This window comes from Cibotium barometz, chromosome 32 (assembly GCF_041138505.1).
Source record: "Cibotium barometz isolate CiBa-2024 chromosome 32, ASM4113850v1, whole genome shotgun sequence".
NCBI lineage: Eukaryota > Viridiplantae > Streptophyta > Polypodiopsida > Cyatheales > Cibotiaceae > Cibotium > Cibotium barometz.
In genome coordinates this window covers 47,188,931-47,213,320 of record NC_141077.1, presented here as the reverse complement: position 1 = coordinate 47,213,320, position 24,390 = coordinate 47,188,931, and the positions used below count along the sequence as shown (strand labels likewise).

At 44.9% G+C, this 24,390-nt stretch overlaps 1 protein-coding gene across 1 annotated transcript in view; it reads left to right on the top strand.

Annotated features, from left to right (window-relative positions):
* The first annotated feature begins 3,177 nt into the window (after window positions 1–3,177).
* CB5LP (cytochrome B5-like protein) overlaps window positions 3,178–24,390 on the top strand; it is a 62,239-nt gene continuing 41,026 nt past the window's right edge. The window contains exons 1-3 of the mRNA XM_086772454.1: window positions 3,178–3,474; window positions 3,569–3,609; window positions 16,077–16,157. Coding sequence (XP_086628580.1) covers window positions 3,390–3,474; window positions 3,569–3,609; window positions 16,077–16,157 — 207 coding nt within the window. The 5' untranslated portion in view covers window positions 3,178–3,389. The remainder of the gene's footprint in view (window positions 3,475–3,568; window positions 3,610–16,076; window positions 16,158–24,390) is intronic.

Here is a 24,390-nt window from a genome sequence, read left to right as displayed (position 1 = left end):
TGGGCTACCACACCTCTAAGAGGGAACTCTACACATTCATCTAAAGGATGAGCAATAGATCACAACTGTCATAGGGTACTTACCAATGCTTCGAACTTGAGTCCCTTGAGGCCTCCAAGCTCACTTGTTAAGCTCCACCTCCATGCTATCACCGTAGAGTCGCTCACACCATTTCATAAGGCAATCACTCTCTCTCTCTCTCTCTCACACACACAAGCATGAATCACACAAGCATGAAAGAGGCACAATGCTAGAATGCTCTCACTCCTTCAATCTCTCAAGACACAAGGGAGAGCTCTCTATAGTACAAAGGGGATTGTATCTTTTCATTATGAGAAAATTCCTTATATACATTTGGCCCTTATTCACACTTGGGCGCCCAAAACTCACTTACTAGGCCTTGGGTGGCCAATATCTCATAATGTACAACTTTTTATAGTGCCATTTCATGACACTTATTAATGTCCTTAATTGAGGATCATATTTGTTAATCCAAAATGGGATTAACACCTTACCATTTTCAAGCAACAACAATTTTAGCTGAAGTCTCTAGAAATCTTAGATTTCATTGGAATGTATTTATAGTGTATTATTTTGTGTGTAATCACCACTTGTCCATTAAAGGCATACCACAGGATCTTAGGTGGAGAGTACTATTTGTGGATTAGGTGTTTCCACAAGCTAGAGTGGGCGAATGAGTCATAGGGCCTAATTTTTAACTTTGGCCGTCCAAGAGTGTAAACCCTAGTAGCCACACAGAAGAGGCAAAAGGTAACTCTCACCACTCATTCTTTGATGCATAATGAAAGAGTGCTCTTCTTCTCTACTCTTCTATACTATTACTTCCTTGCTTGCCTTTTGCTTGTTTTAGCTCTTATGTGTGCTTGCTTGCATGTGTATGAGAGAGTGAGTGTCTAAGAACCCTTGTTGGAGACCTCAATAACATTGATGCTGGCCACCTTACCGTTATCAACTTAGGATAATGGTACCGGCCCCTTGCTCTATGCATGGTTTACACAGCCACTTGTGTAGCGAAAGCATGGGTGCCGAGAGTTGAAGAGTGATGGCATCATTAGTGTAGATCTGCCTTATTGGGTCTTGCCTCCATCTCATGTCCCCCAGCTCTAGTTCCAATCGTATAGCGACACTCCTTGTGATTTTGGCCCAGGCACTCTTTGTGGGTTAGTCAGGAAGGTCCGTTTGGTGAGGGGACTTGATTGTACTTCTCTCTACTTGAGCCTTTGCCATCTCACCCGGAGGAACTGTCATGAGGTAGAGCCGCTTCCTTGGAGTGCCTTAGAGCTCGTGGCCTGGTTCCTTCTATTGGATCCTTTGGATGGCCCAATCACCGTCCCTGTTTTTGTAGCTAAGCTCTCTCATTCTCCTCTAGAAGCTCTTTGATTTCTGGGGTTGCCATTCTAGCTCTCATTGCATATTGGGTAGGTTCTAGCGTGCTTGCATGCCATCCAGATCTTCTCTTCTGCTATGTCCTCTCCTCTGGTTAGGTCTACAAGTAGTCTATTTTTATCCTCCCTAATTCCCTCTACATCTCTTCTTCTTTGGTGAACCATTCCTAAAATTTAATTTTCAGCTCATCTTTTGTTTATAACTCTGGTTTATACTATCTCCACTTCTCTTTTGGCCAGCTCAGCCCAAACATGCATGAGTTTAGTAGTTTGCTCCTTTGGAAATTCTTTTTCCTTAGTGCTAGTTCGTGAACACCCTAGGTGAATTATCCTTCACCTTGTTTTTTAGCTCTTTGATGGCCTTTGTGTCTTTTTGCTACTCTTTGAACTCCTTGATCAATCCATCCAACTCCTCTATATGAGTTTGGAGTGCTTGTTCTTCGTTTATTTTCTCTTCCAGTTGTCTCTCGTAGTGGCTCTTGCAACACCTTCTCAGGTATATTATCTATTGGTGTATCTGTCCTGAGAACCAACTCCCTCCTGGAGGTCTTTTCCTGTTTAGGTTCTGAAACTTTTCTTTCCATTCATGCTCTTGAGACCACTTCGGTAAACAGGTCCTCCTTGGAGATTGGGTGCCTGGTTCTCTCCAGAGTGTTTCCTTGTCCCCAGATTCACAGGTTGTAGCATGTCTTATTATCCTTGGCCCTCATCTTGATTCCTGTTACCTTCTTTGTAAACAACTAGCTCTCTATTGCGATTTGAATATCTAAAACTGTAATAATGCGATATGTATTTAAGACCGCTTTAGAGAGAAACGTGTCTTCACATGCTCAAGGTTTGAGTCCAAAGCATGCCACAATTCTTGCACTTGTAGAGCACACATAGTAGTAGACTCCTGAAATGATTTAAAGGACTGTGTTTAGAGGAGTGATTGTCATGTTTTGTTTCATTGTCAATTTGGTGTGCATGGCCTTTGTATTGTCAAGACTCAAACTAAGATGACAAATTAAGAGCATTGTAATGTCTATTTAAGATGCTTTATCATGTGCCTTTTATAATCATTTCTTCTACTTTTTGTAAACTTTTACTACAATTTAGGCTGCATTAGTTTTGGGGGCCAATAACAAATTTTAGGGTCAAAATGATGAGCAATACGGCCGAATTAGAATGGTAGAAATACGAGGGTCAATATGAGAATTTTTGCCAAATTTAAGTCCAATTTGGTAGGATTAAATGGAATTTTTGAAAATATTGGGTTAAATTGAGAATTTTGAAAATACTAAGATCAAATTGGGATTTTTTGAAAATACTAAAGGTCAAACTGAGAATTTGGCTACATATTGTAGTGTATACATATTCAGGCTAGCTACATATCCAATAATTAATAAAGATCCAATGAGCTCGATTAATTAACGAATGTTATAAAGTTTAAAATCATAACGACCATTGCATATTCGTAGTTCACAAAAACACTAAGGTTATTTTTTTTAAAAATTTCACAGAATAGCACAATTTGCAAAACAGAGCGTCTCTCTCAGGTGTAGATCGCAAAACGCATGTCTCTCTCTTCGTTTTCTCTCTCTCTCTCTCTCTCTCTCTCTCTGACTTTGGAGGCCACTGCCTCGAATGGCTTCAGCTGTGGCCCACCTTTTATATTCATCGTGAGGTGGTTAGGAAAAAGCATCAAGAGACATCTTTAAAATTCCATTTTTTTTTTCTAACTCACATTACACGTCCTAAGGGTTTCATTTCAACCTACTCCTAAGGTTTTACTACTACAATTAACTAATTAACGTGAAAGAAAAATTGGGACAGTCAAATTGGCAATTCCAAAAAAAACAAACGCAACGTGTCTGTCCATAGTCTGCTGGAGGAGGCTGCCTCTCACAACTGGGGAGTGTGCGAGGGGTTGATAGAAGAAATACAGTGCAGATCTTAAATTGCATGTAAGCTCTACACGTGAATCCAGGGAGGGCTTTAGCTATGGTTAGCCTAGTCATCGCAATCGGGGGCACCTTGCTCATCGCAGGAGTCCTTGCTGCACTCTACCTCTACCCCGTATTCAACCGTATGTGTTATCTCTGCGTATTTTTGTATCTTTGCTTGATTTCTTTGGTTTCTATCCCAGTAAAATCAAGTCTTCTGAGCCCTCTTCTCTGCAGGTCCAAAGAAGCCAGCAGCTGTGAGCTCCACTGTGTATAAGGTGCCTAACTCCCTTTACTCATAGCTAATCACGTGTTTTTACTTTTATACTAAATCTGAAGACATCCTTGCAAAATCCTTCAAGAATCTGGATTCATTGAACTTTTTTCTTGCTGTTGAGAGCCTTGATCTGTAGTTCATGGTGGTGATGTGAATCAGTGAATGGCATATTATCTTGCTTGTACGAGCACTTGGCAATAAGATCCTAAGACTTGTACTTTCATATGGTACAGATTCTCGCAATGAGGTCCATGGGGGTTAAATCCATCCTATGGGACAAGATAACAAGCTTTTGTTAGAGAATAGACCCAAGTGTCCACATAAAAGATTGATTGTACAATGCTTTGAGACCCAAAGCCTCTTATGTTATAGCTCCTATAGCTTCCACGGTTCTTGTAGAGTGTCCATGTTGATTACTTGGACATTGATCACATGACATGCAATATTCTAGATGTGATGTTGCGTATTCTATTCCAACCTATGGTGCTAGCTATTGAAGCGTCATTTAAAGGTTGATAATTCTTACAACTCACATAGGAGATTGGATTTATGACAAGGTAGTACTTTGACTAGACAACTTAATGCACGTATCTTCTTCTGTAGCACAGGTTCAACAAACAGTACCATCAACTATCCTCAATCTCCGGCATTTTGTGAACCCAAACGGAGGAGGGTCTAGGAGTACAATTCACTCTCAGACTTCTGGTGGGGTCTAGGAGTACAATTCACTCTCAGACTTTTGGTGTTCAAGGAGGTAACACTGTTTTCTCCTATGGTTCACTTTCTGTCCCTGCTTCAAATGTGTTATGGAATACTGCCCAACTTCAAGCACAAAACCCTCCCACTCAACCCATGGTTTTTCCTACTAGTGTTGGCGTGCAGTCATCACCGCCTGCACCTCCTTTGGGTCCTGCGTATGGGTTCTACCCATCGCAGGTCTCTCTCAGCACTATGCCCTCTGGCACTGCGGTGCCATCCAACATTCCGGGGTATCAGGTGGTTTATCAACCCATCCCTGGCACTAATGTTTTTCCTAATTATGTGTCCTTTCAAGGACTCGTGCCTCAACCAGGTATTCCACCCATGCTGAGTGCCCAAACTTATATTCCATCCTATGGGGTACCCTCGACAGGTCCCACACCTATGCCTGGTCCTAGAGGATTTGTTGGTTTTTCTCCTCAAACTTTACACTCCGGATATGGACACCAGCCATCCTGGACCCCCCACCATCTTCCTTTCATGTTTCTATGTCCAAAAATGCTATCATAGAAAAGACTCATTTTAACAGGTCTAATTATACCACCTGGGCTAATCTTATGGAATAAGTTTTTACTTCCCAAGGTTCCTAGAACCTAGTAAAGGGATTTGAACCAAAACCCCACCCTTCCCTAGCACCTCCTGAAGTCATAAGCCATTGGGAAGCTAGAAATGCCACTGCTATAGTGGAGCTCATGCAAGGCCTTCTGCCAGAGTTTTATTCTCAACTCCAGTAGTTCCTCTATGTCTTTGACAGATGGGCACACCTTGCGAAGAGAGATGCCGCACGTGATCGCACGTGTCGCATGGATCTCGAGCATCAAATTCAAATTTTCTCTATCAAAGAAGGGGATGACTAGACCGTCAAAGTTGGTGAATATCGGTGCCTTAACGCCGAGTATGCCACCACTGGTTTTGCCAAGTCACAGGAAGACCAGGTTATCACTTTACTAAACAAGTTGCCACCTAGTTTCTTTACTTTTGTCACACAGACCATTAGTTTAGAACCTATGCCTAACCTATATGAGTGTGAGTGCCAACTTTTGCGCTTTGCTCGGTTGCATGACCAATTTCATCCCAAGAAGTCATCCTCTTCCTCCTCCACTCAAGAGGGGGCCCTTGTGTCCAAGACCACTTCTAATAAAAAAGGACAAGGAAAGGGAAACAGCAACTCAGGTATTTGAAGCAAACCTTCCGGCAACAATACTGATTCCAAAAACCCTGCCTCAACACCCATTCCCCAATGGCAAAATATTCCCAAAAAGAATAGATTTTGCAGTTATTGCCAAATACCTGGACATTTTGATGATGAGTGTGTCTTTAAAGCCAAGGAAAATAGAGGCAACACCTCCAACACCACTACCTCCACCCGCCAAAACAACCAAGGTGGTAGCAATGCCCCAAATTGGAGATCAAGAGGGGGTAATATTCTTGCACCTACAGTGCAGAGCTCCCCGCCCAGGACCCAGTAACAAGGCAATGGTTCGACTTGGCCGCGATCCTCTTAGTGCCGATTGCCATTTAAAAAGACACTCTTAACATCCATTTGATAGACTGGCCATTTGTGTTGAGTAGCTAGATTGAGTAAAAGACGGATTGTCGTCATTCAAGCAGTGGGTGCAAAGGTCTCGTCGAAATCAATGCCTTCTTTCTGGTGAAAGCCTTGCACAACAAGCCGGGCTTTGTATTTGTACCATCAGCTTTAAATTTGGTGCGAAAGATCCATTTGGTTCCAATGACCTTCTTATGACGAGGGTGATCCACAAGGGACCACGTGCCATTACGGTCAATGCTTTCAAGTTCTAGTTACATAGCTTGTTTCCAAGATGGAAGTTTGATAGCATCTTTCCACGATGTTGGCTTATCATGCGCCACATAGTTTGTGGAAAAAACAGAGGCGAACGAGGCACTAGGAGCGAGTATGGTGGATCGACGAGGACCATCCAACGGGGTATCATGGGGAAGCATGCGAGAATCACGCATGGTTTGTTGATACCAGCGAGGTAAAGGGTCGGGTGGCTGTCGGGAGGAGGAAGCCTCCTCAAGAGGTGAAGTTGTAGGTGACTGATGGGGTTCATGTGGCACAGTCTGAGATTCTTGTTCAGTTGGTATGGGCAGCGGAAGGCGAAGTAAATCTCGCTCATCAAAGACGTCTCGACGAACAAAGACTTTGTTTGATCTTGGATCAAAAACTTTGTAAGCCTTTGATTCAAAAGAGTAGCCCACAAAAATGAGCAACTCACTCCTTGGCTCAACCTTGCTTCTTGTGTCATTCGGAGTGTGAGTGTATGCACGACACCCAAAGACACGGAAATGGAAAATGGTTGGCTTCTCGCCAAAAAATGCCTCAAACGGAGTCCTGTGGGGAGGATTGGCCACTCAAGTCGAAATGAATCAGCTTGAGGATTCCCGAAGCACGATGAGTAGCATGTTGTGGGAATGGGGAGAGGTGCTGCTTACCCATTTGACAGGGCTGGCAGACATCCTTTGTTAGTTTGAGGCTGGGTATGCCTTCAACTAACTGGCCTCGAGATAACTCGTAGAGTGTGGCATAGGGTAGATGACCAAAGCGAAAGTGCCATAGTCGTGTCGAAAGTGCCATAGTCGTGTCATGTGCAAGTTTGCCCATGGACATGTCCTGGAGCTAGTCTCTTGAAGGGGCAGCCAAAAAAAGATGACTAGAACCAGGATTTGGAGCATAAAGTGCAGATGTGGTAGTGTTGGACTAGGAGAAAGACATAGAAGGATGCTATCGGTTGCATGAGGGGATTGTCCGCTGTACCAGAGGGCTATCGGCTGTACCAGAGGACTGTTGGCTGCAGGCGCATCAACGCTTGAGGATATATAGTCCAGTCGGTTGGCCGACCAGCAGTTGGCCAGCACTCCAAGTGTCCAAGAGCCTATAAATAGGCATGTGTGCTCATTGATAGATTCATTCACTCCACTAGGGAGTGGGTCCAGCATCAAGACTATTTTGGGTGTTTCCACCTTTTCATGGAAGGCAGCCTATGGCTGTAGAACCTAGGTACCTTTTTGTACCATATGAATATACTGAATTTCCAGCTATCTCTCTCTCTCTCTCTCTACTCTCCCTTCTGTCTGCGGTTTTTGCATCAGCATGTTCTAAGAGGTGTTTAGGGCTGAAAGAAGACTCTCAGAGCTTCCGTGTGTTACAAGTCGTTCAATGTCGGATGGAGCTGGGGTCACATAGGCACGAACCCAATGAAACCCTGAACCAGCAGAAGATGGCTCAGTTAAAAAAGTAGACATCCGGTACAAACCATCCTTCTAAGCTCGACCTTTGGCAACAACAAGACCCGTAGTCTCATCAATTACCTCGACAACTCGTTTGTTGAAGTGAACTCCACGATCGAGTTGGGTCAGCTTGGATACAGAAAGTAAGTTGAGGCCTAAATTAGGGACAAGTTAGACATTGTCCAAGGTAGCCTAGTTGGGGCCAGTGTTGGTGCCAACAGATTTGATGGGCATCATTGTGTTGTTGCCACATCGAACTTCTCCCTTAGTGGGATGCTGAGAGATGAAAATGTCAGCATTGCGTGCCATATGGTGAGTAGCTCCACTGTCAACTACCCAAGTGACTGGATGATCACATGGAAGAGTTGGATGGGCCTCAATGATGGGCATAGAAGGATTGTTAGGTAACTGACAGATCTGAATGAAGGCAGAGGCTTTCCCCTGCGGAGGGCCTCGTCTAGGCCTTTGTTTCTTCTTCTTTTTGGAGGAGTGGCCAGAGTCAACCTTAAATGTGACTTGAGCGACAGTGGCCGAGGGGCCGGGATGAGGTGTAAGGGAAGACTAGTCAAACATCTCTTTCGGGGTGGTGAAAGAAACTGACTGGGAGGGTGGGGCTTGAGCAACCTGATCGGTGGATCGCCATTGAGAGGAACGCGGCCAAGTCGAACCATTGCCTTGTTGCTGGGTCCTTGGTGGGGAGCCTGGCAGAGTAGGTGCTGGATTATTACCCCCTCTTGATCTCCAATTTGGGGCATTGCTACCACCTTGGTTGTTTTGGCGGGTGGAGGTAGTGGTGTTGGAGGTGTGGCCTCTATTTTCCTTGGCTTTAAAAACACACTCATCATCAAAATGTCCAGGCATTTGGCAATAAGTGGAAAATTTATTCTTTTTGGGAATATTTTGCCATTGGGGAATGGGTGTTGAGGCAGGGTTTTTGGAATCAGTATTGTTGCCGGAGGTTTGCCTTGATTACCTGAGTTGCTGTTCCCCTTCCCTTGTTGTCCTTTTTGAGTAGAGGTGGTATTGGACACAAGGGCCCCTTCTTGAGTGGAGGAGGAAGAGGATGACTTCTTGGGATGAAATTGGTCATGCAACTGAGGGAAGCGTAAGAGTTGGCACTCACTCATATAGGTTAGGCATAGGTTCTAAACTAATGGTTTGTGTGACAAAAGGAAAGAAACCAGGCGGCAACTTGTTTAGTAAAGTGATAACTTGGTCTTCCTGTGACTTGGCAGAACCAGTGGTGGCATACTCGGCATTAAGGCGCCGATATTCACCAACTTTGACGGTCAAATCATCCCCTTCTTTGATAGAGAATATTTGAATTTGACGCTTGAGATCAATGCGACGCGTGCGATCACGTGTGGCATATCTCTTTGCATGGTGTGCCCATGTGTCAGAGACATAGGGGGATCATTACACTCTCTGAGTCAGTCATAGGCAGAGTACGGGCTCCAGGAGGTGACTCAGAGATCATACACAGCACTATTAGGGTGAAACAGGGTTGCCCCTTGTCTCCTACTCTATTTGGTCTATACATTGACGAGATCTCGGATTACATAGAGAGACAGGGAGGACCAGGAGCACATTTGACAGGAGTCCTGATATCGATCCTCTTGTATGCAAATGATATTGTTCTTATTTCTGATTCACCAGAGGGGCTGTAGAGGCATTTGGATGCATTACGGGCCTTTTGCGAGGACCGGGACCTTACTGTGAACCTTGGAAAGACCAAGGTCATGATCTTTAACACCTGCTCACAGTGGATAAGTAGATCTGCAGTACAGTTTATATACAGTGGAGAGCTTGTGGAGTATGTTACCTCATATGTATACATCGGGATCACTTTTGCTGGACCTCAGTTCTCGATGCGGAAGGCGGCCGACGCTAGATTAATGAGGGATATGCAGCCCTTGGCTCGCTAGAGAGGCAATGCTCACAGATACAGTTTCAGGAGCCGAGGACGAAGCTTTGGCTATTTGATACTCTAGTTACACCTGCACTACTGTATGGTGCCCCCATCTGGGGTCCTAGCTTATACCACAGGAGGAGACAGAGGAGAGAGCCGGCCGAGATAGATACAGAGGAGGTATAAGATGGGTGGAAACCGATGGAGAGGCCCCTAGTGGTGATGATCGCACGCATGATTAGGAGTAAGCCATCAGACAGAGGCTCTATTCCAGACAGTGACATACTGGCATAAGCTATGGGAGCTTCCACTTGATAGATACCCCCGGCTAGCCCTGGAGTCCTTGAGACAGTTGACACTTGAGGGAGATACGGAGCATAGTTACAGGGAATGGGCATTTTTAGACTCGGGAATGTTGGGGATGGCAGCATCTTCCCGTCTCCATTCCTGTCCCTTGTCACTCTATAGTCACAGGGAATGGCCATTCTCAATCTTTTCCGTCCCCATTTCGCGTCCCATGTGACTATGATATAGAGTGCTGGTATGCACAGGTAGGCACTTGGTTTGGCATGCACGGTATGCAGATGGAGGCACTCCCCCCCTTCTAGTACAGCATAGAGGCCCCATCATTTGCTCTCAGCTGCACAGAGCGGAATAGGGTTATTAGGAAGGACATTGTCGGACTGGATACTCAGAGGACATGGAATTCACGTAGTCGTCCACTGGGGACGAAGACGGCCTTCTACAGAGATCACCTCCTATGGCTGAAGGAGGATGGGTTCATCATCCGTCCACGTTACATGGACATACACCTATCCTTTGGGGTGAGATGTGCGATCGGCCAGATCCTCACCTCATCCCACCTGCTGAGAGTGGAGACTGCTAGATATGGGCCTAGGGCGGCCACACCAGAGGACAGGATATGCCAGCTCTGTCACACAGTGCCCGAGATAAGAGGACCATTACATATGCCGATGCCCTCTATACTATGAGATTCGGGGGAGGTTCCACTACCTCTTCCGAGCTGGGTTCGGACCACTTTCCAGGATCATAGACTTCCCGGATCAGAGATGCCTGAGACTTTTTCTTCTATAGCTCCGTAGACACAGGGAGTCCTTAGTGAGATCTCGATTAGCTGTACTTGCTCGAGGACCAGCACGGAGATCTCTCACCGACTTCTTCCATACCAGCACTCCGAGGGCCGATCCACCCATCATACCCAGACCACAGGCTAGTGTAGGAGCTCGGCCGAGAGGTGTGACACTCAACAGAGCCACTGAGTTATGCAGAGCTCGACGCCCCAGACTCCGTGGCCCTCGCCCACGGCCACGCCACCACAGGGGATCCGGGCCATCATCTCCCATCATCGCAGGACCTTCTCGCGCGAGCTTAGTTTTACCACCTTGAGCACCATGTCACAGCGGCCCATGAGGGATGTATTAGGGTGATATGAGAGCTCTCTGCTCATGTACCTAGATCAGATTTTAAAGTTCTAGTTTTTTGTTATCTTTCTTTATTGCTATTTTGTACCCAGGATGATGTACCTCATGGATATGATGTAACCTGTTGGTCTCATAGGTCATTTTGGCCTTTTGAAGACGTTAACACAACTTTTTTTTTTTTTCCGTGAAATGGTGTTTTATATTATATGTAAAAATGTACATCAAGCACATGGCTCACACAGAACCTATGGCCCCAAAAACCCCCACAAAAGATCCTCTAAAGGATCATGACCATGCAAACCTGTACACTAATAAGAAAGCCTCCTAGCCAAATAAGCATCCTAGATAAAAGCATCAAAGATAAGCCAGCCGAGCCAGCCGAGCCGCCGTAGACCATAACGAAATAACATCTGCATCCAGTAGCTGAGCTGAGAGAAGAGAAGAAAACTGCCAAAGCAGCAAACCGCGGATACGTAGAATGTGCCCATATATTCCGGACAAGGAATCAAAGATGAACCCCTTCCGTGAAGTCCAAATATGCCAAAGTCCTGTCCATCTAAGGAAATGGAATATCACAAGGTGACTGTCCGAAGTAATGACTTGAGGACAAATCCCAAATATCCACTGATGAGCCGAAACAGTAGACCTCTCTACTGCCTCCCAAACGCGAGAGACAAAAGACCAAATTTGACGGGCTACTGGACAACTCATGAACAGATGCATAATTGTTTCAGTGCATGTCGTGCAGAAGAAGCAAGAGGCCAATGTAATTTTACGACGGCTGAGCTGATCCCGTGTAGGTAAACCTCCCACCAACATCCTCCAAATGAAAACCTTACCTTGGTAAGGGAGTTTAGACTGCCAACCACGCATAAGAGTTTTCTGCCACCATGATTTAGACTTGTGCAATCCCCACACCTTATTGGCCTTGGCTGAAATCCAATCTTACTTTGATACGAGCTTATGATAGACCTGGTTAGCTGAAAGTGATATCAAGTCACCAGATTTACATAGTGCCCAATCAAGCCAAGGCTGATGTGCAGATGGCCGAGGCAATGGAGTAAAAGGCTCAACTGCATGCATGATGTCAACCCATAGTGACTGAAATGTTCGAGGAACCTTAAAGTGCTGCCGAATACGACGAAACGAATATGGCCTGTCACGACCAGGTATCACAACATCTCGGATTCTAACCAAGCCTAACCTGACCATGCGGTTGAGTCGTATGTGTGAAGCATCTCTGTCTGGCCAAACAATAACACGCGACTCCACAAATGTTTCGAACTGCAAAGAGTTCAAAAGTAGTCTTTCATGACCAGGATCCCACCGAGCCAATAGTAGAACTTCATGCCAAGAAAGGAGAATATGCGATAAAATGTGAGACGAGCGAATACGGACAGGATGAGCCGCATTCACAATGTCCCACCATGAAGCCTGCACACGTGTCCGTCCATGTGACAATCCCTCCAACTCAATCACGTCACGAGCCATGAATACCCAAGGCTGCTCCTACAAACACATATCCTGAAAAAGCGCCCACCTACGCGCCACCATATGCAAGCGGACATCTAGTAAAGCAGCCCCACCCATTCTTTTGGGTGCGAATTTGTAGTCAAGACAGATCATCAAAGCTTGAGATTCTTTCTATCTCAAACAAAGCTTTCGGAGAAGCAGATGAGAATGGCAAACTTTCTTTCCATGTTTCATTTTCAGATTGTGTATACTCCGGGAAAGAAAAATGTGGTGGCAGATGCATTATCCAGGAGGCCTTATGTGGCTCCAGTTTCAGTGGCCTGTCATGGGGACGTGTCTGCTATGCGAGATTTGTATCATTTGGATGCTGATTTTTGCCATATATGGACTGATTTGATGGCTGGTCACTCACATGCCTCTTATGTTATCAAAGAGGGTTATCTTATGAAGGATAACTGCCCATGTGTGGTGAAGGATTTGCGTCCAAAGGTTATGGAGGAATGTCACGCTCCACCTTATGCTGGTCATAGAGGTATCATGTCCACTACACGCATGATTGAAAGATATTTCTTTTGGCCAAGCATGCTTAAAGACATTGAGGCATATGTACGTGCATGTATTACTTGCCAAAAGGTGAAATTTGACAGGCAAAAACCTCTAGGTTTGCTTCAGCCATTGCCTATTCCCTCGCAACCTTGGGAAAGTATTACTATGGATTTTATTATGGACTTGCCTAGATCCCAGCATGGGAATGATGCTATTTGGACCATTGTGGACAGGTTTAGCAAGCAAGCTCATTGCTTGCCCGTCAAGAAAACCATTAAAGTTGATCATATGGTAAAGCTTTTTCTTGCTAATATTTTCAAACATCATGGTATGCCTAAATCCATTGTTGGGGATAGAGATCCCAGGACTACGAGCCTCTTCTGGAGGGCTTTATTTGATAACATGGGCACTAAACTTGAGTTTTCATCAGCTTATCATCCCCAAACAGATGGCCAAAGTGAAGCTGCAAATTCAGCCGTGTTGGATTTGTTGAAGTGTTATGTGGTGGCAGATCAAAAGACTGCATGGGAGAAGTATCTTCCACTTGTTGAATTTGCCTACAACAATATGATTCATGTCTCCACGGGAAAGGCCCCGTTTGAGATTATTTATGGCAGAGTGGTATTGCCACCCATCCTTCGTACAAAGGATGAGATTTTTGCAGCTGATGAGTATGTTCGTGACTTGGATGTAGCCTTTGCTCAGGTACGGACAGCCATTGCAAGATCACAAGATAAGCATAAAATGGCTACTGACAAGTATAGAAGGGACATGCAAGTCAAAGAAGGTGATTGGGTTTTGCTGAAATTTGAGAAGGCTAGGCTTCGGAAGAGGCCAGGACGAGAAGGATCATATCCTAAGCTTTCTCCTCGCTATTATGGACCCTTCAAGGTGATTCAAAAGATCAATGAAGTGTCATACAGGCTTGCTTTACCTAGTCATTGGAAGATTCACAATGCATTTCATGTGAGTCTTTTCCAGAAATATGTCGGGCCAGATCCTGACGAGCCTGTCTTCACAGAAGATCCGCCAGAGATTTATGAGCTTGAGGAGATCCTCCAGCCAGAACAGATTGTCTTTCACAAGGAGCGAAAGCTACCTGCAGGAAAGCTTTCCAGTATGGGTCCTTTTGGGACTCGCCATTGTACAGTGCATATTCCTTCGTGGGTTTTCACCTTGTACTGAGGTTTCCGACTAGTAATATATGATTACTATAAAAAAAAAACAAGAGGCACTTCTCTTAACTCCAGTATCTGCATATGCTTCCATTAGGTTTCCTTCATGTGCCTAAACTCACTTTTTCTTCATAAATCTTCCTCAGATCCTTGCATGGATGTGATTCCTATCTGTTCGGTAAGAGGAGTACTTGTACGGCTGCAATAGAAGGTATAGGTTGTATTGCAGCTGTATGACCTGCTGCATAGCAGACAATTGTACGATCAGCATCATACATCTCTGCAGCACTGCATGATAGCAGCAGTGTCATGTCAGCGTGTGCGGACTCTGCCGCAGCGCCTGCCGTGTATGTGGACAGAATGGATTGCCATACAGCTGTACGGGTTGACATGCTAGCAGTACAATGCTGATTGTCATCAGTAGATACACATGTGACTTGTACGGTAGCAGGTGCAACAACAATTGACATTGTGGTTGCACAATAGAAGATGATGGATGATGGTGGCATGTGCCACCATTAAAGTATGGAGAGCAGATGGTTTGCCACATCCTCATTTACAGCTGGGTTGCCACATCATCATTTAGCATGCAGCCGGTATGATCGTGTAACACATAGCAAAACTTTCTTTATACCTTTTATGTTTGAGTGAGTTAAAACAATTTACTTAAATTCTTGAACAAGGAGATAGAGCTGTAGAGAGAGAAGATGGAGGCGACACCAGATTGGGTCCCAACTACCCACTTAAGGGGCCCCTCCCGCAAGCAAGAGTATTTTCTTTTATTACTTTGGAGAGCAACTTTACAATGCAAACTTTACCAATAACTTATTGAGGACGGTTCACTGTGGAATGCCAAACACAAGGACAAGGTAGACCAAACGTTGGCTTAACCATCATACGGTCTGTAGACAACTTAGAAGGCAACTTTGGGAGCCAATATGCACACCCAGATCTATTGAGGGAGTGCAGGACTGTTGGCTGAATGCTGAAGGTAACTTCTGGCTACTTGGGACTGTAGCACTTGAAGGTGCTCCGCTGTAGAGATGTATGCACAATTCAGAAGACTCAAGCACACATGATAACTGCTATGTTTCACTGCTGAATTATGCAAGATTGAGATGATTTAGTGAACGGGCTGAAGGCTGCTTATATAGGCAAACCCATTTCAAGTCGGCTTTCTCATATGTTGTCAGTCTGCTGAAATATGTCCACGACATGCTGAAAAATGACATTTATGCAAGCGCTTTCCATACATGTGGGCAGATATCTTTGTCTGCTGCTGGCCGACTGGATGTTGTTGACCGACTAGGGCTTTCCCATGTTGGGCATGCTGGTCATGCCCATGGGCTGGCCCTTGGGTAGCCCATATGCAAGGCTTCCTAAGGCTGGCCAAAGGCTAGCCTATGCCTTTGCTTCTACATGCTTGCTACATGTACCTACTCTAGAATGAACTAAATACTTTGTTCTCCGAGTGGGTTAAGTGACATACCGACATCTAAGGCCTCAGATGTGACCTAAGTAGCTTGTGTTTGACATGTCCCTCGACTAGGGCTCACAATGGGGTCACAGTACACGACAAGGGCCTGTGCATTTACTTCATTTCCAACAACCCGCAAAGAGTGTCTTTGAGGAGAGTTCTGAGCACAGACCAAATGGTCAAGTGCATGCTGTTAAGAAGATCCCTAGTACAAGCTGGTGTCATGACTCACAAGGGTTGTAAAGATTACAAATCTTTAGGGAGTTTGGGAAAAGGGTTTAAAATGAGAGGCCTTTAAATAGTATCCTTTCTTTCAGCTGGATTCCATGATCTAATTACTTTTTGTGAAGTATTCTAAAGGTTATGCCCTCAATGTTTTTTAACATGAGAGTTCAGTGAAACTTTGGTACCTTTTCTTTGCTGGTTGTTTTACAGGGAACTCAACAGACTTTCACGGCAGCAGAGGTTTCCAAACACAATGTGCTGAATGATTGTTGGATTATTATAAAGAATAAGGTATACTATTCTTGTTCTATTTTTAATCATCACTCGTAATGACTTTGAGATAGGTATTGAATGAATCATCAGGCCAATGAAGTTTTCCCTTTGTTGATACCTCAAGGAGAATGAAATGCACGTAGAGTTCATGCAAGGATGGATCCAAACCTCAGTGAGATTAAATGAATCAATTACACATAAAAAGTCACACACCACAAAGATGAGACTCAATGGACAAACTTGAGAGGCATAGAAGATTTTGCGAAGTAATCTCACACTTAGTTGCTATTTCTCACAAATCAAGAACATCAATATATAGTCTCACAAGACCTCCAGAACTGAGGTAGGTGCCATGCAGATTTCTGGATTTATCCTAGGTAGATTTCCTTTTGTAATCATTCCACCTCTCACCTTACGAGATTCTTCATATGTAGCAATGTACAAATAGTGTGACCTATACTCTGAAGGAGATAAGGCTTACTTATTTTGAGCCATGTAGATCAAAGTTCACCCCATCATTTGAAGCATGCATATTATTTTCATATGTTTCATTGTTACATGTGTCGTGGAAGTCATCTGATTAAGGTGTGCTAATTATGTACTTTGTTGCATTCGCTTTACTTAATGAAGAGAGTAGAAAGAGAAAAGTGCTTGGTACACCTGAAATTGGGTCCCAATTAAACCACTTAAGGGTTTCTGTCTTGTGGTCTAGGTATATGGTATGAGAGCAGGAGACCCCACGAGGTAATCCACCATACTAGAGCCTCCACGATGTGGAAAACATGTAAGGACGTTTGACTGTGGCCATCTGGACATTCCGTTATATATAACCAGCTCATGCATAGACCCCATCTCCAAGAAGTGTCTACCATGTGCTGTTGCCTCCCCTGTATCTGATGTCTTCGGTGGGAAGTAGCATACTGCAATATGCATCACTCTCAAGCAAGGTTTGGCTAGCTGCATCCACATAAAGCGGGCCTCCTCATCCCGTCTGACCATTGAGCATTTGTTTCAGATGAGGCCGAAACAAGCATGCCACTCCTCTTGAACCATGCACCTCTCCAGTGGTGTGTGTCTGTCCTCTGAAGGCTGATTCCCATGTATAACCTGCCACCTCGGATAGCCCTCTCTCAGGGCTTTGATGGGTTTCCATGTAAAAGAGGATATCTCTATGTGTATAAGTCTGTGAAGCCTCCTGTGTCTGACCATAGAGTTCTGCCGTTGCAGTTTGATAGTGCCATCCTCAATGCGTCCATGGTCTCATAGACCTCGTGCCATCATGTGAGGCACTGCCATCACGTTGACTGCCCACTTACCTTCTTTCCTAGCTTCCATCACCTGGGCCATCCCCGTCTTGTGATGCTCCACCTACAAGGGTGTAAGATCGTCTCCTAGATAGATCTTGGTGTCTCGGAGAGCCACCCTTTTGAAACATGACCCGTGATGCTTGGTCTGGGAATCACAGTATGAGGGATTGTTCCCTCCTTACGTCCATCCCCACTCACCATGCATGGACCAAGGGGGTATTTGTAACTACCATTTTTGTGCATAGTGTGGTGCCATCATCGCTAGAGAGAGAGAACGAACATAATTATACCATGGATATACTGAGCCATGGAAAAAGTAAATGAGAGAAAAGAAAAAATGACTATCACTTGTGTATACAAATGTGATATCAGCATGTGACCATGTACGGGAGAAACTAGCCATGATCAACTAACAATGATGCCCTCCTCAGCTAATACGGATCTGATCACATAGCCCTCTATGATGGAAGCATGTTATCGCATCAAAGAACCTCCTGGAGGGTCGTGCTGCTCTGGGTCAAGGATGTTTGGTGTATTCGCATTTACTTCTTGCGCAGACAATAAGCGATTACGGGATTGGTTACCTTCATACACAGCATACTTATCTTACAAAGTGATAAAGATTAAGATAACAGCATGACAGATTTAAGACAAGTATGGAAAAATTTGCACAGAACATCACAGCAGATTTGATTGATTGATTCGTGCATACAATTACATCCATATATAGGAATAGTATCTTGTGATCCGAACAGACATATCTTCCTATGACATCCCTTGGAATCCCTAACTGACTATTGTGCATTACAATTTACCCAATGCGGTTACAAGAATGCGGTTGCGGTGTGCGGTTAATGCTGCAACATTTGGCACGCACGGTGGATTGTGCGAACCCACAATGTCCAAGCATCCCTTGATAGAAGTCAAGTGCCTTATATATCTAGCCACATCTGCATCCCTCTTTAAGCTTCATCATCCGAATCCAAATTTTCAATCTGTTCACTTGCAAAACCGGAAACAGCTGCATCCTCTGCAGCAACCACAGTTTGCTCTCCCGTAGATTGTGGAACTCTGGCTCTATGCAATTCATCAATTTTCCGAACCATATCCGTGTATCTTTCTGTCACTACTGGCCGTGTCACAGGCCAGTGCGTGCGAGGGATCCATTGCTGCACATAATCATGCCTGCCGGCCCTTCTTTCTTCAGGTGTAGATTCCCTCAGAATTACCCTTGCAGCAAGAGGGGCTTGAAGCTTAGCAAAAGGCACATGGCGCTCATAATGCCGGCTAAGAAATGAATCAGCTTCAATCCAATAAGATCATTAGTGCGGTGTCTAGCAAGTTCTTTATTGACAGCTCTGCAAAATACCTCATGATTTTCCCTTGTTGCCTCCTCACTGCTCTCAGCTACATGCAACCGCTGCTCAAGAGCAGAAATTCTATTTTGAAGTCCTGGAATCCTATTAGCTTCATGCAACAAAATATCATTTTGAGACTGAAGCTGCACCATCTGTGCTTCAAGAGCAGTTATTTGAGTAGTTTGGGCATTAGCTTGAGGAACATTTCTACAAAAATTTGCGGTGCGCTGGAGCAACCGCACAACACTATCCAGGTGTGCTGGCTGAACCTCATACTGCGGGGTTTCCCAAGGAAAAGGGAGAACCGTGGTAACTACCGCATCAGTTAAGACTGCGGTCCCCACCCCAGAGGCTGAAACCGCAAGCGCTGAAAACTGCTCAATCCCTGCAGGCATCAGTACTGGTGGAAGAGTAGGACTCGGCACAACTACCGGTGCCGTGCTTACCAGTGACCGATCCTGAATCTGTTGGCGCCACCTGTGCATAGCAGAAACCCCCTGCGGTGACATTGCGACCGTAGGGCGCATAGGAGTAGCCACTGGCACAACCGCAGTGACACTTACAGAAACAGTGCCATCAACTCTTTCAGCATCACTGGCCACTTCTGCATGAGAGCGCTTTTGGCCTCTAGAACTGCTACTTGCAACCGGCACTCCATCAGAAACAATAACAGTCACACTGAAGCACTTGTAGAGAATGGTGCCGAAAAATGGCAGGCAGGCCGAAGAGAAACCATAAAATTGGCGAACAAAGGGAACAAAATCTGCAGTATCTGCCCCACCTTAGAGTGCACTTCTTGCTCTTTCTGCATCTGCGAACACACCCTCTGAGCCTTAAATCTAATTCTGTCTTTTAAAATGCGAGCCCACGAAACAGATCCGAACTTAGAGGTTTTGATCAACTGTTTCACTTTCATTGACATTGTGTAAGTTTTTTCCTGGAGCCAAATAGCTTCTAAAAACCATATGTAACATTCCTTCGCTGCCAAATCTGTGCAGCCAGAGAGTTTATATTCCCCACTGATTTTGGGACCAAATTCTGACTCCATCTCTGCTGCAAGAACCGCCACTGTTTTGCTAGCAGCAATAGCTCCATCTACGGGCAAGTGCAGCTTCTGTTGACTAAATTCCACGGTGAGCACCACCGCGGCATTCTGTGTGTCCACCACATCTCCGACAGCTAATTGCCTTAACAAGGGCAATGTCTGTGGGTGTACCTGCACACGCTCCCAATGAAAATTGGAATAAATGCGGATGCGCTTATCTGTGAGCCAAGCATCAATAGCAGGCCGCTCCACCTGAACGATCAGCGTTACAGGCAAGAACTGCGCAAGAGAGGCTGTCATGGCAGCTTCAGAAGAAAGGAGCGCAAAAAGGAAAAACAGAAGGCAGGCGGAAAAATGAGAGGGAAGATAGAATGCCTTCCCACAAAAGAGGGAGTTGTTGCATGCAAAACGCCGAACGCTTATTGATGCATGACTGTATGACACGTGGAAAAAGCCAAGAAAAATAAAATGACGAAATCCGCCCTTGATTTTGAATGACTGAAACCATCATGAGAGAAAATGTATTCTTCTCAGAAACCGAAAAAGGGCATTGAAGAGGAACCGCCGTAAAATAATGATGCATCCGAAACCCATTGACCGGAGAAGAAAGGACTTTCCTATAAAGATTTGCGAGGAAATAAGAGGTGGGACCGCAAGAAGCATGTACCCAAAACGGCCTGGTTCACCGCACTTTCAGTTTTGCGGGTTTCTTGAACATGCGCGAAGAAAACACTAGCACCAATTGTCCTCTTTGGAAAAGTTTCTTCTTCAAATGCTGATCCACTTGCCCCTTTCTGCGACTTTGAATTTCCTGTGCCCAATAAAAGCTTTTCATCCTCTCTTCATCTAATTCCTGAGATGACATCCAGTCTGTATGCCAATGAATCCTCTGGCAGCAATCTGTCCGTAACCGCAAGGTGCAAATTGGGAACCACAAATTCGATAGGTGTGATGGCCTCCATGCCAAAAGCAAGTTTGAATGGTGTCAACCCAGTTGCGACTTTAAACGCTGTGCGGTAAGCCCAGAGTGCGGTTGGGAGCTTCACGTCCCAATCTATCTGATGAAGACTGACCACTTTAGTCAGAATGCGAATTATCTGCTTATTTGAAGATTCAGCATGCCCATGGCCCCATTGGCCTGAGGGTAATATGGGGACGATTTGTGATGTAGCTTCTTATTTGATACCTTCTTGTTGCTTTCCAATAGTCGAGACCTCTCTAGGCGACTATGTTCACTTGCTCATGTTAGTCTAGCCTTTCATGCCATGCCATTCTGGTCTTCCACGTTGGCCATCGGATCTTCAAGCTTTATCTAAGGCTTAAAATTTTTTAATGATCTTAAGCCCCCCACAACTAGGATCATACCATATAACCCAAAGCTCTATCTACTTCAGCTGCCAAGACCTTGTATTGAATATAAAGCCACATAAGGAATCTCCTCAAAAAACGGTTATCATGCCTTGAGCTCAAACACACATACCACTCATGCAAGTAGACAATGCTATACTCATGCAAGTAGACAATGGATACAAAATGTAATTTTACAAAACCTAAAACACCCCCAACATAGTGACAAAGGAAACATGCCATAACACCTACTCTAGATACAACCAACTATCATTGCTTGGAACAAAAACACCGAAATACTACACATATACATGTTTTTTTGGTTTGATTTCTCAGCCTCACAACGTTGTAAACCACCATGAATAAGACCTATGGGCACTTGGATGGTCATCGTAAACAGCATTGTCAATGGTAATTAGAACTAGCATTGACATCATAGTAGCCATGGATATTTTGTTGAGGGAGGGTGTTAGAAATACACCAAAATATCATGTGACATTGGGGATATGGGCATTATGTCTATAGCCAACTTGTGAAAGAGTGCACAGAGCGGAAGCAAAGGGGCACTAGAGTGTGCTGAATAGGGAGTGCAAGAGAGAGAGAGATATGGAGCAAACTATGCTGAATATACTGAAGCAAAACTGTCCCAAGCAAGAGACACTACAAGTCTCATAAGTGAGGGAGCAAAATATGTACAAGACTGAATGAACAATGAGAGGCCAGCACCCACTATTTATAGTAGAGGTAAGCTGGCCGACTGGAGCTGCAAAACAGGCCGACTGGAGCTACTGGACAGGCTGACTCGAAAATGCCAGAAAAGCTGGGAAAAATCCCAGAAAAATACTAGAAAAAGGGGTGGCCAACCCACAAGCAAGGGCCATACAAAAGGGACCAAATGGGCACCATAAAAGAGCAGAATCTGGGGATGAATGTGCTAACAACTTGGTGTGAATAAGTGTGAACAACCTCTTAGTTAAAAGGGTATTGTACTTGGTGGTTCACATCATTTCATTCATAATACAATCAATCACCTAGTGTTGTGCCCAATTTTCTCTCTTTTGTGCGCTCAAGCTTTCTCTTCTCTCTTCCTTTCACTCCACAACCATGAAGAGATTTCATCCTCCATTGCTCCATGGTTGATCATCCTGTGATTGCCAATTGACGGATCTCCAATAGGAAGAGTCCAAGACCATTGATCTGGATGCTCCATAACCCGAGATAATGGCCCAAATCCCTCTTTGGATAGGCAGTGGAATCTCCCCCCGATCTCATAATGCACCAAGCAGTGACAAATATAATGCTCCTTAGACAATACTCCTCCATGGCACAATCTACAATATGCTCTGTCTAGGGATCCGTGTTGGTCTGCCAATCTCAATCTTGAGCCTATGGGATAAGACCTTGAGCTGACCAAGTGCTATCCTCATGGCATGTGACATGAAACATCTAGGTACCTTCGCCTTTGTATGAATCCATCCTCTGTAAGCCTCAGAAAATGGTCATTGTAGGACAAAATGAACATTAAATAAACTATGAAAGTAGTGAGCTAGTGGGGGGGTGTGATGGATGGAGCACTACTGCTAGAGGCTCAGTATGCAACCTATATGCGCAGGGTATACAAGAATGCAATGCAGATCTGTCTAGCTCCAACCAGTACCATAATGGGGGTGTAATATGTGATACATAGGCAATGGCAAGGCAAAAATACCTCGGAGCATGATCTCCGGGTGTGAGTGTAAGTGAGCTAGCCGCTCCTGGATATGGCGCTGATGTCGAGCCTGTATCTCTGTGATCTCCCTCTGATGTAGTCTGAGAGAGAGAGAGAGAGAGAGAGAGAGAGAGAGAGAGCCTAAGAAAGAACAAGTTGTTGCTACCAAGGATATCGTTGATGGGCAGTTGCCCGTGGAAGATGAGCATGATGCTCCTTTACATGATGCCCAGCACATGGATGTACATGTGGATGTTCAGAATGAGGTTGAGCAGCTATGGGTGGAAGTACGTGGTAAAAAGACACGATTTGTTGCCCTGGATTTCTCAGATGTTGTTTGGCGGCGGTCTTTGCGTACTCATCAGGGGCCCTTACATACATATGCTCGTCGCCCTTTGGATTCAGGTGCCCAGCAACAGACTAGGATTGAGAGGCCGGGAGGCCAACTTTCTCAGGGTACAGGGGCTCTTGGGGTGGATAGAGTAGAACGCTGAGGTCATCTTGCCATGGGATGGTCATTACCCTTCGGCACGTGCTCGGGAACTCCAAGGGCAGTCTGAGATCACAAATACCATGTCTAAAAATGCAATGCTTCAAAAGGTTCGTGATTTGGCAGATTGTCCTGGGCCTAGTACACAGCCTTGTTGATTCCTTTTCTGGGAAGGCTTATGAAAATTGTACAATGGAATGTAAAGGGTATTTCTTCGTGCCAAAAGCAGTTCAGGCTTTGGCGTACAATTTTTTGTCATGGTTGGGATGTTTTGTGTGCAGTTGAATATAAGCAGCATAAGTTGGCTGGCAAAGCCTATGTATATAAGGGGTTTCATGTTTTCTACAGCGGACATCCTGCTTCGCAGTCAGGTGTTACGTTTGCTGTTCGTTCGCAGTTTCAGTCTTCTCTTGTGATTCAAGATGTTCATGGAAGATTTCTAGTGATACAGATTGTTTGGGATGATACGCCTTTATGGTTGTTAGGGGTGTATGCTCCAAATAATGCTTGTGCACGCCATTTGCTGTGGAATGACTTGTGTGCTCTTTCAATCTCTCGTCCTGGCTTTGTGATGGGAGACTTTAATATGTGTGTCTCCAGGGAGCAAGACACGTCGCCTCATTCTGTAATGGATGGCCCGGAGAGAATGGCGTGGGAAGCTTTTGCAGCAAGGTCGCTAAAACAAGACATGTGGTCTTGGTTACATCCAGATGAAAGGGGTTACACTTATGCCTCACAACAGTTTCGGGGCACTTATGCTAGATTGGATAGGATGTATATTTTACATCAAGATCTCTTTTTGCCAGAGGTTCTTACTATGATGGTTGATCAGCAACAGGTTTTCTCGGATCATTGGCCGCTTGTGTTTGAAACGGTCTATCATCTTGTGGATGCATATAAAGGCTTGTTGGGACGCTTGCCTTTACGCTTAAATCACACTTTTTTGGAGCATGAAGTTTTTGATGTTTATATGCGTCAGTTGATACGACATTTCTC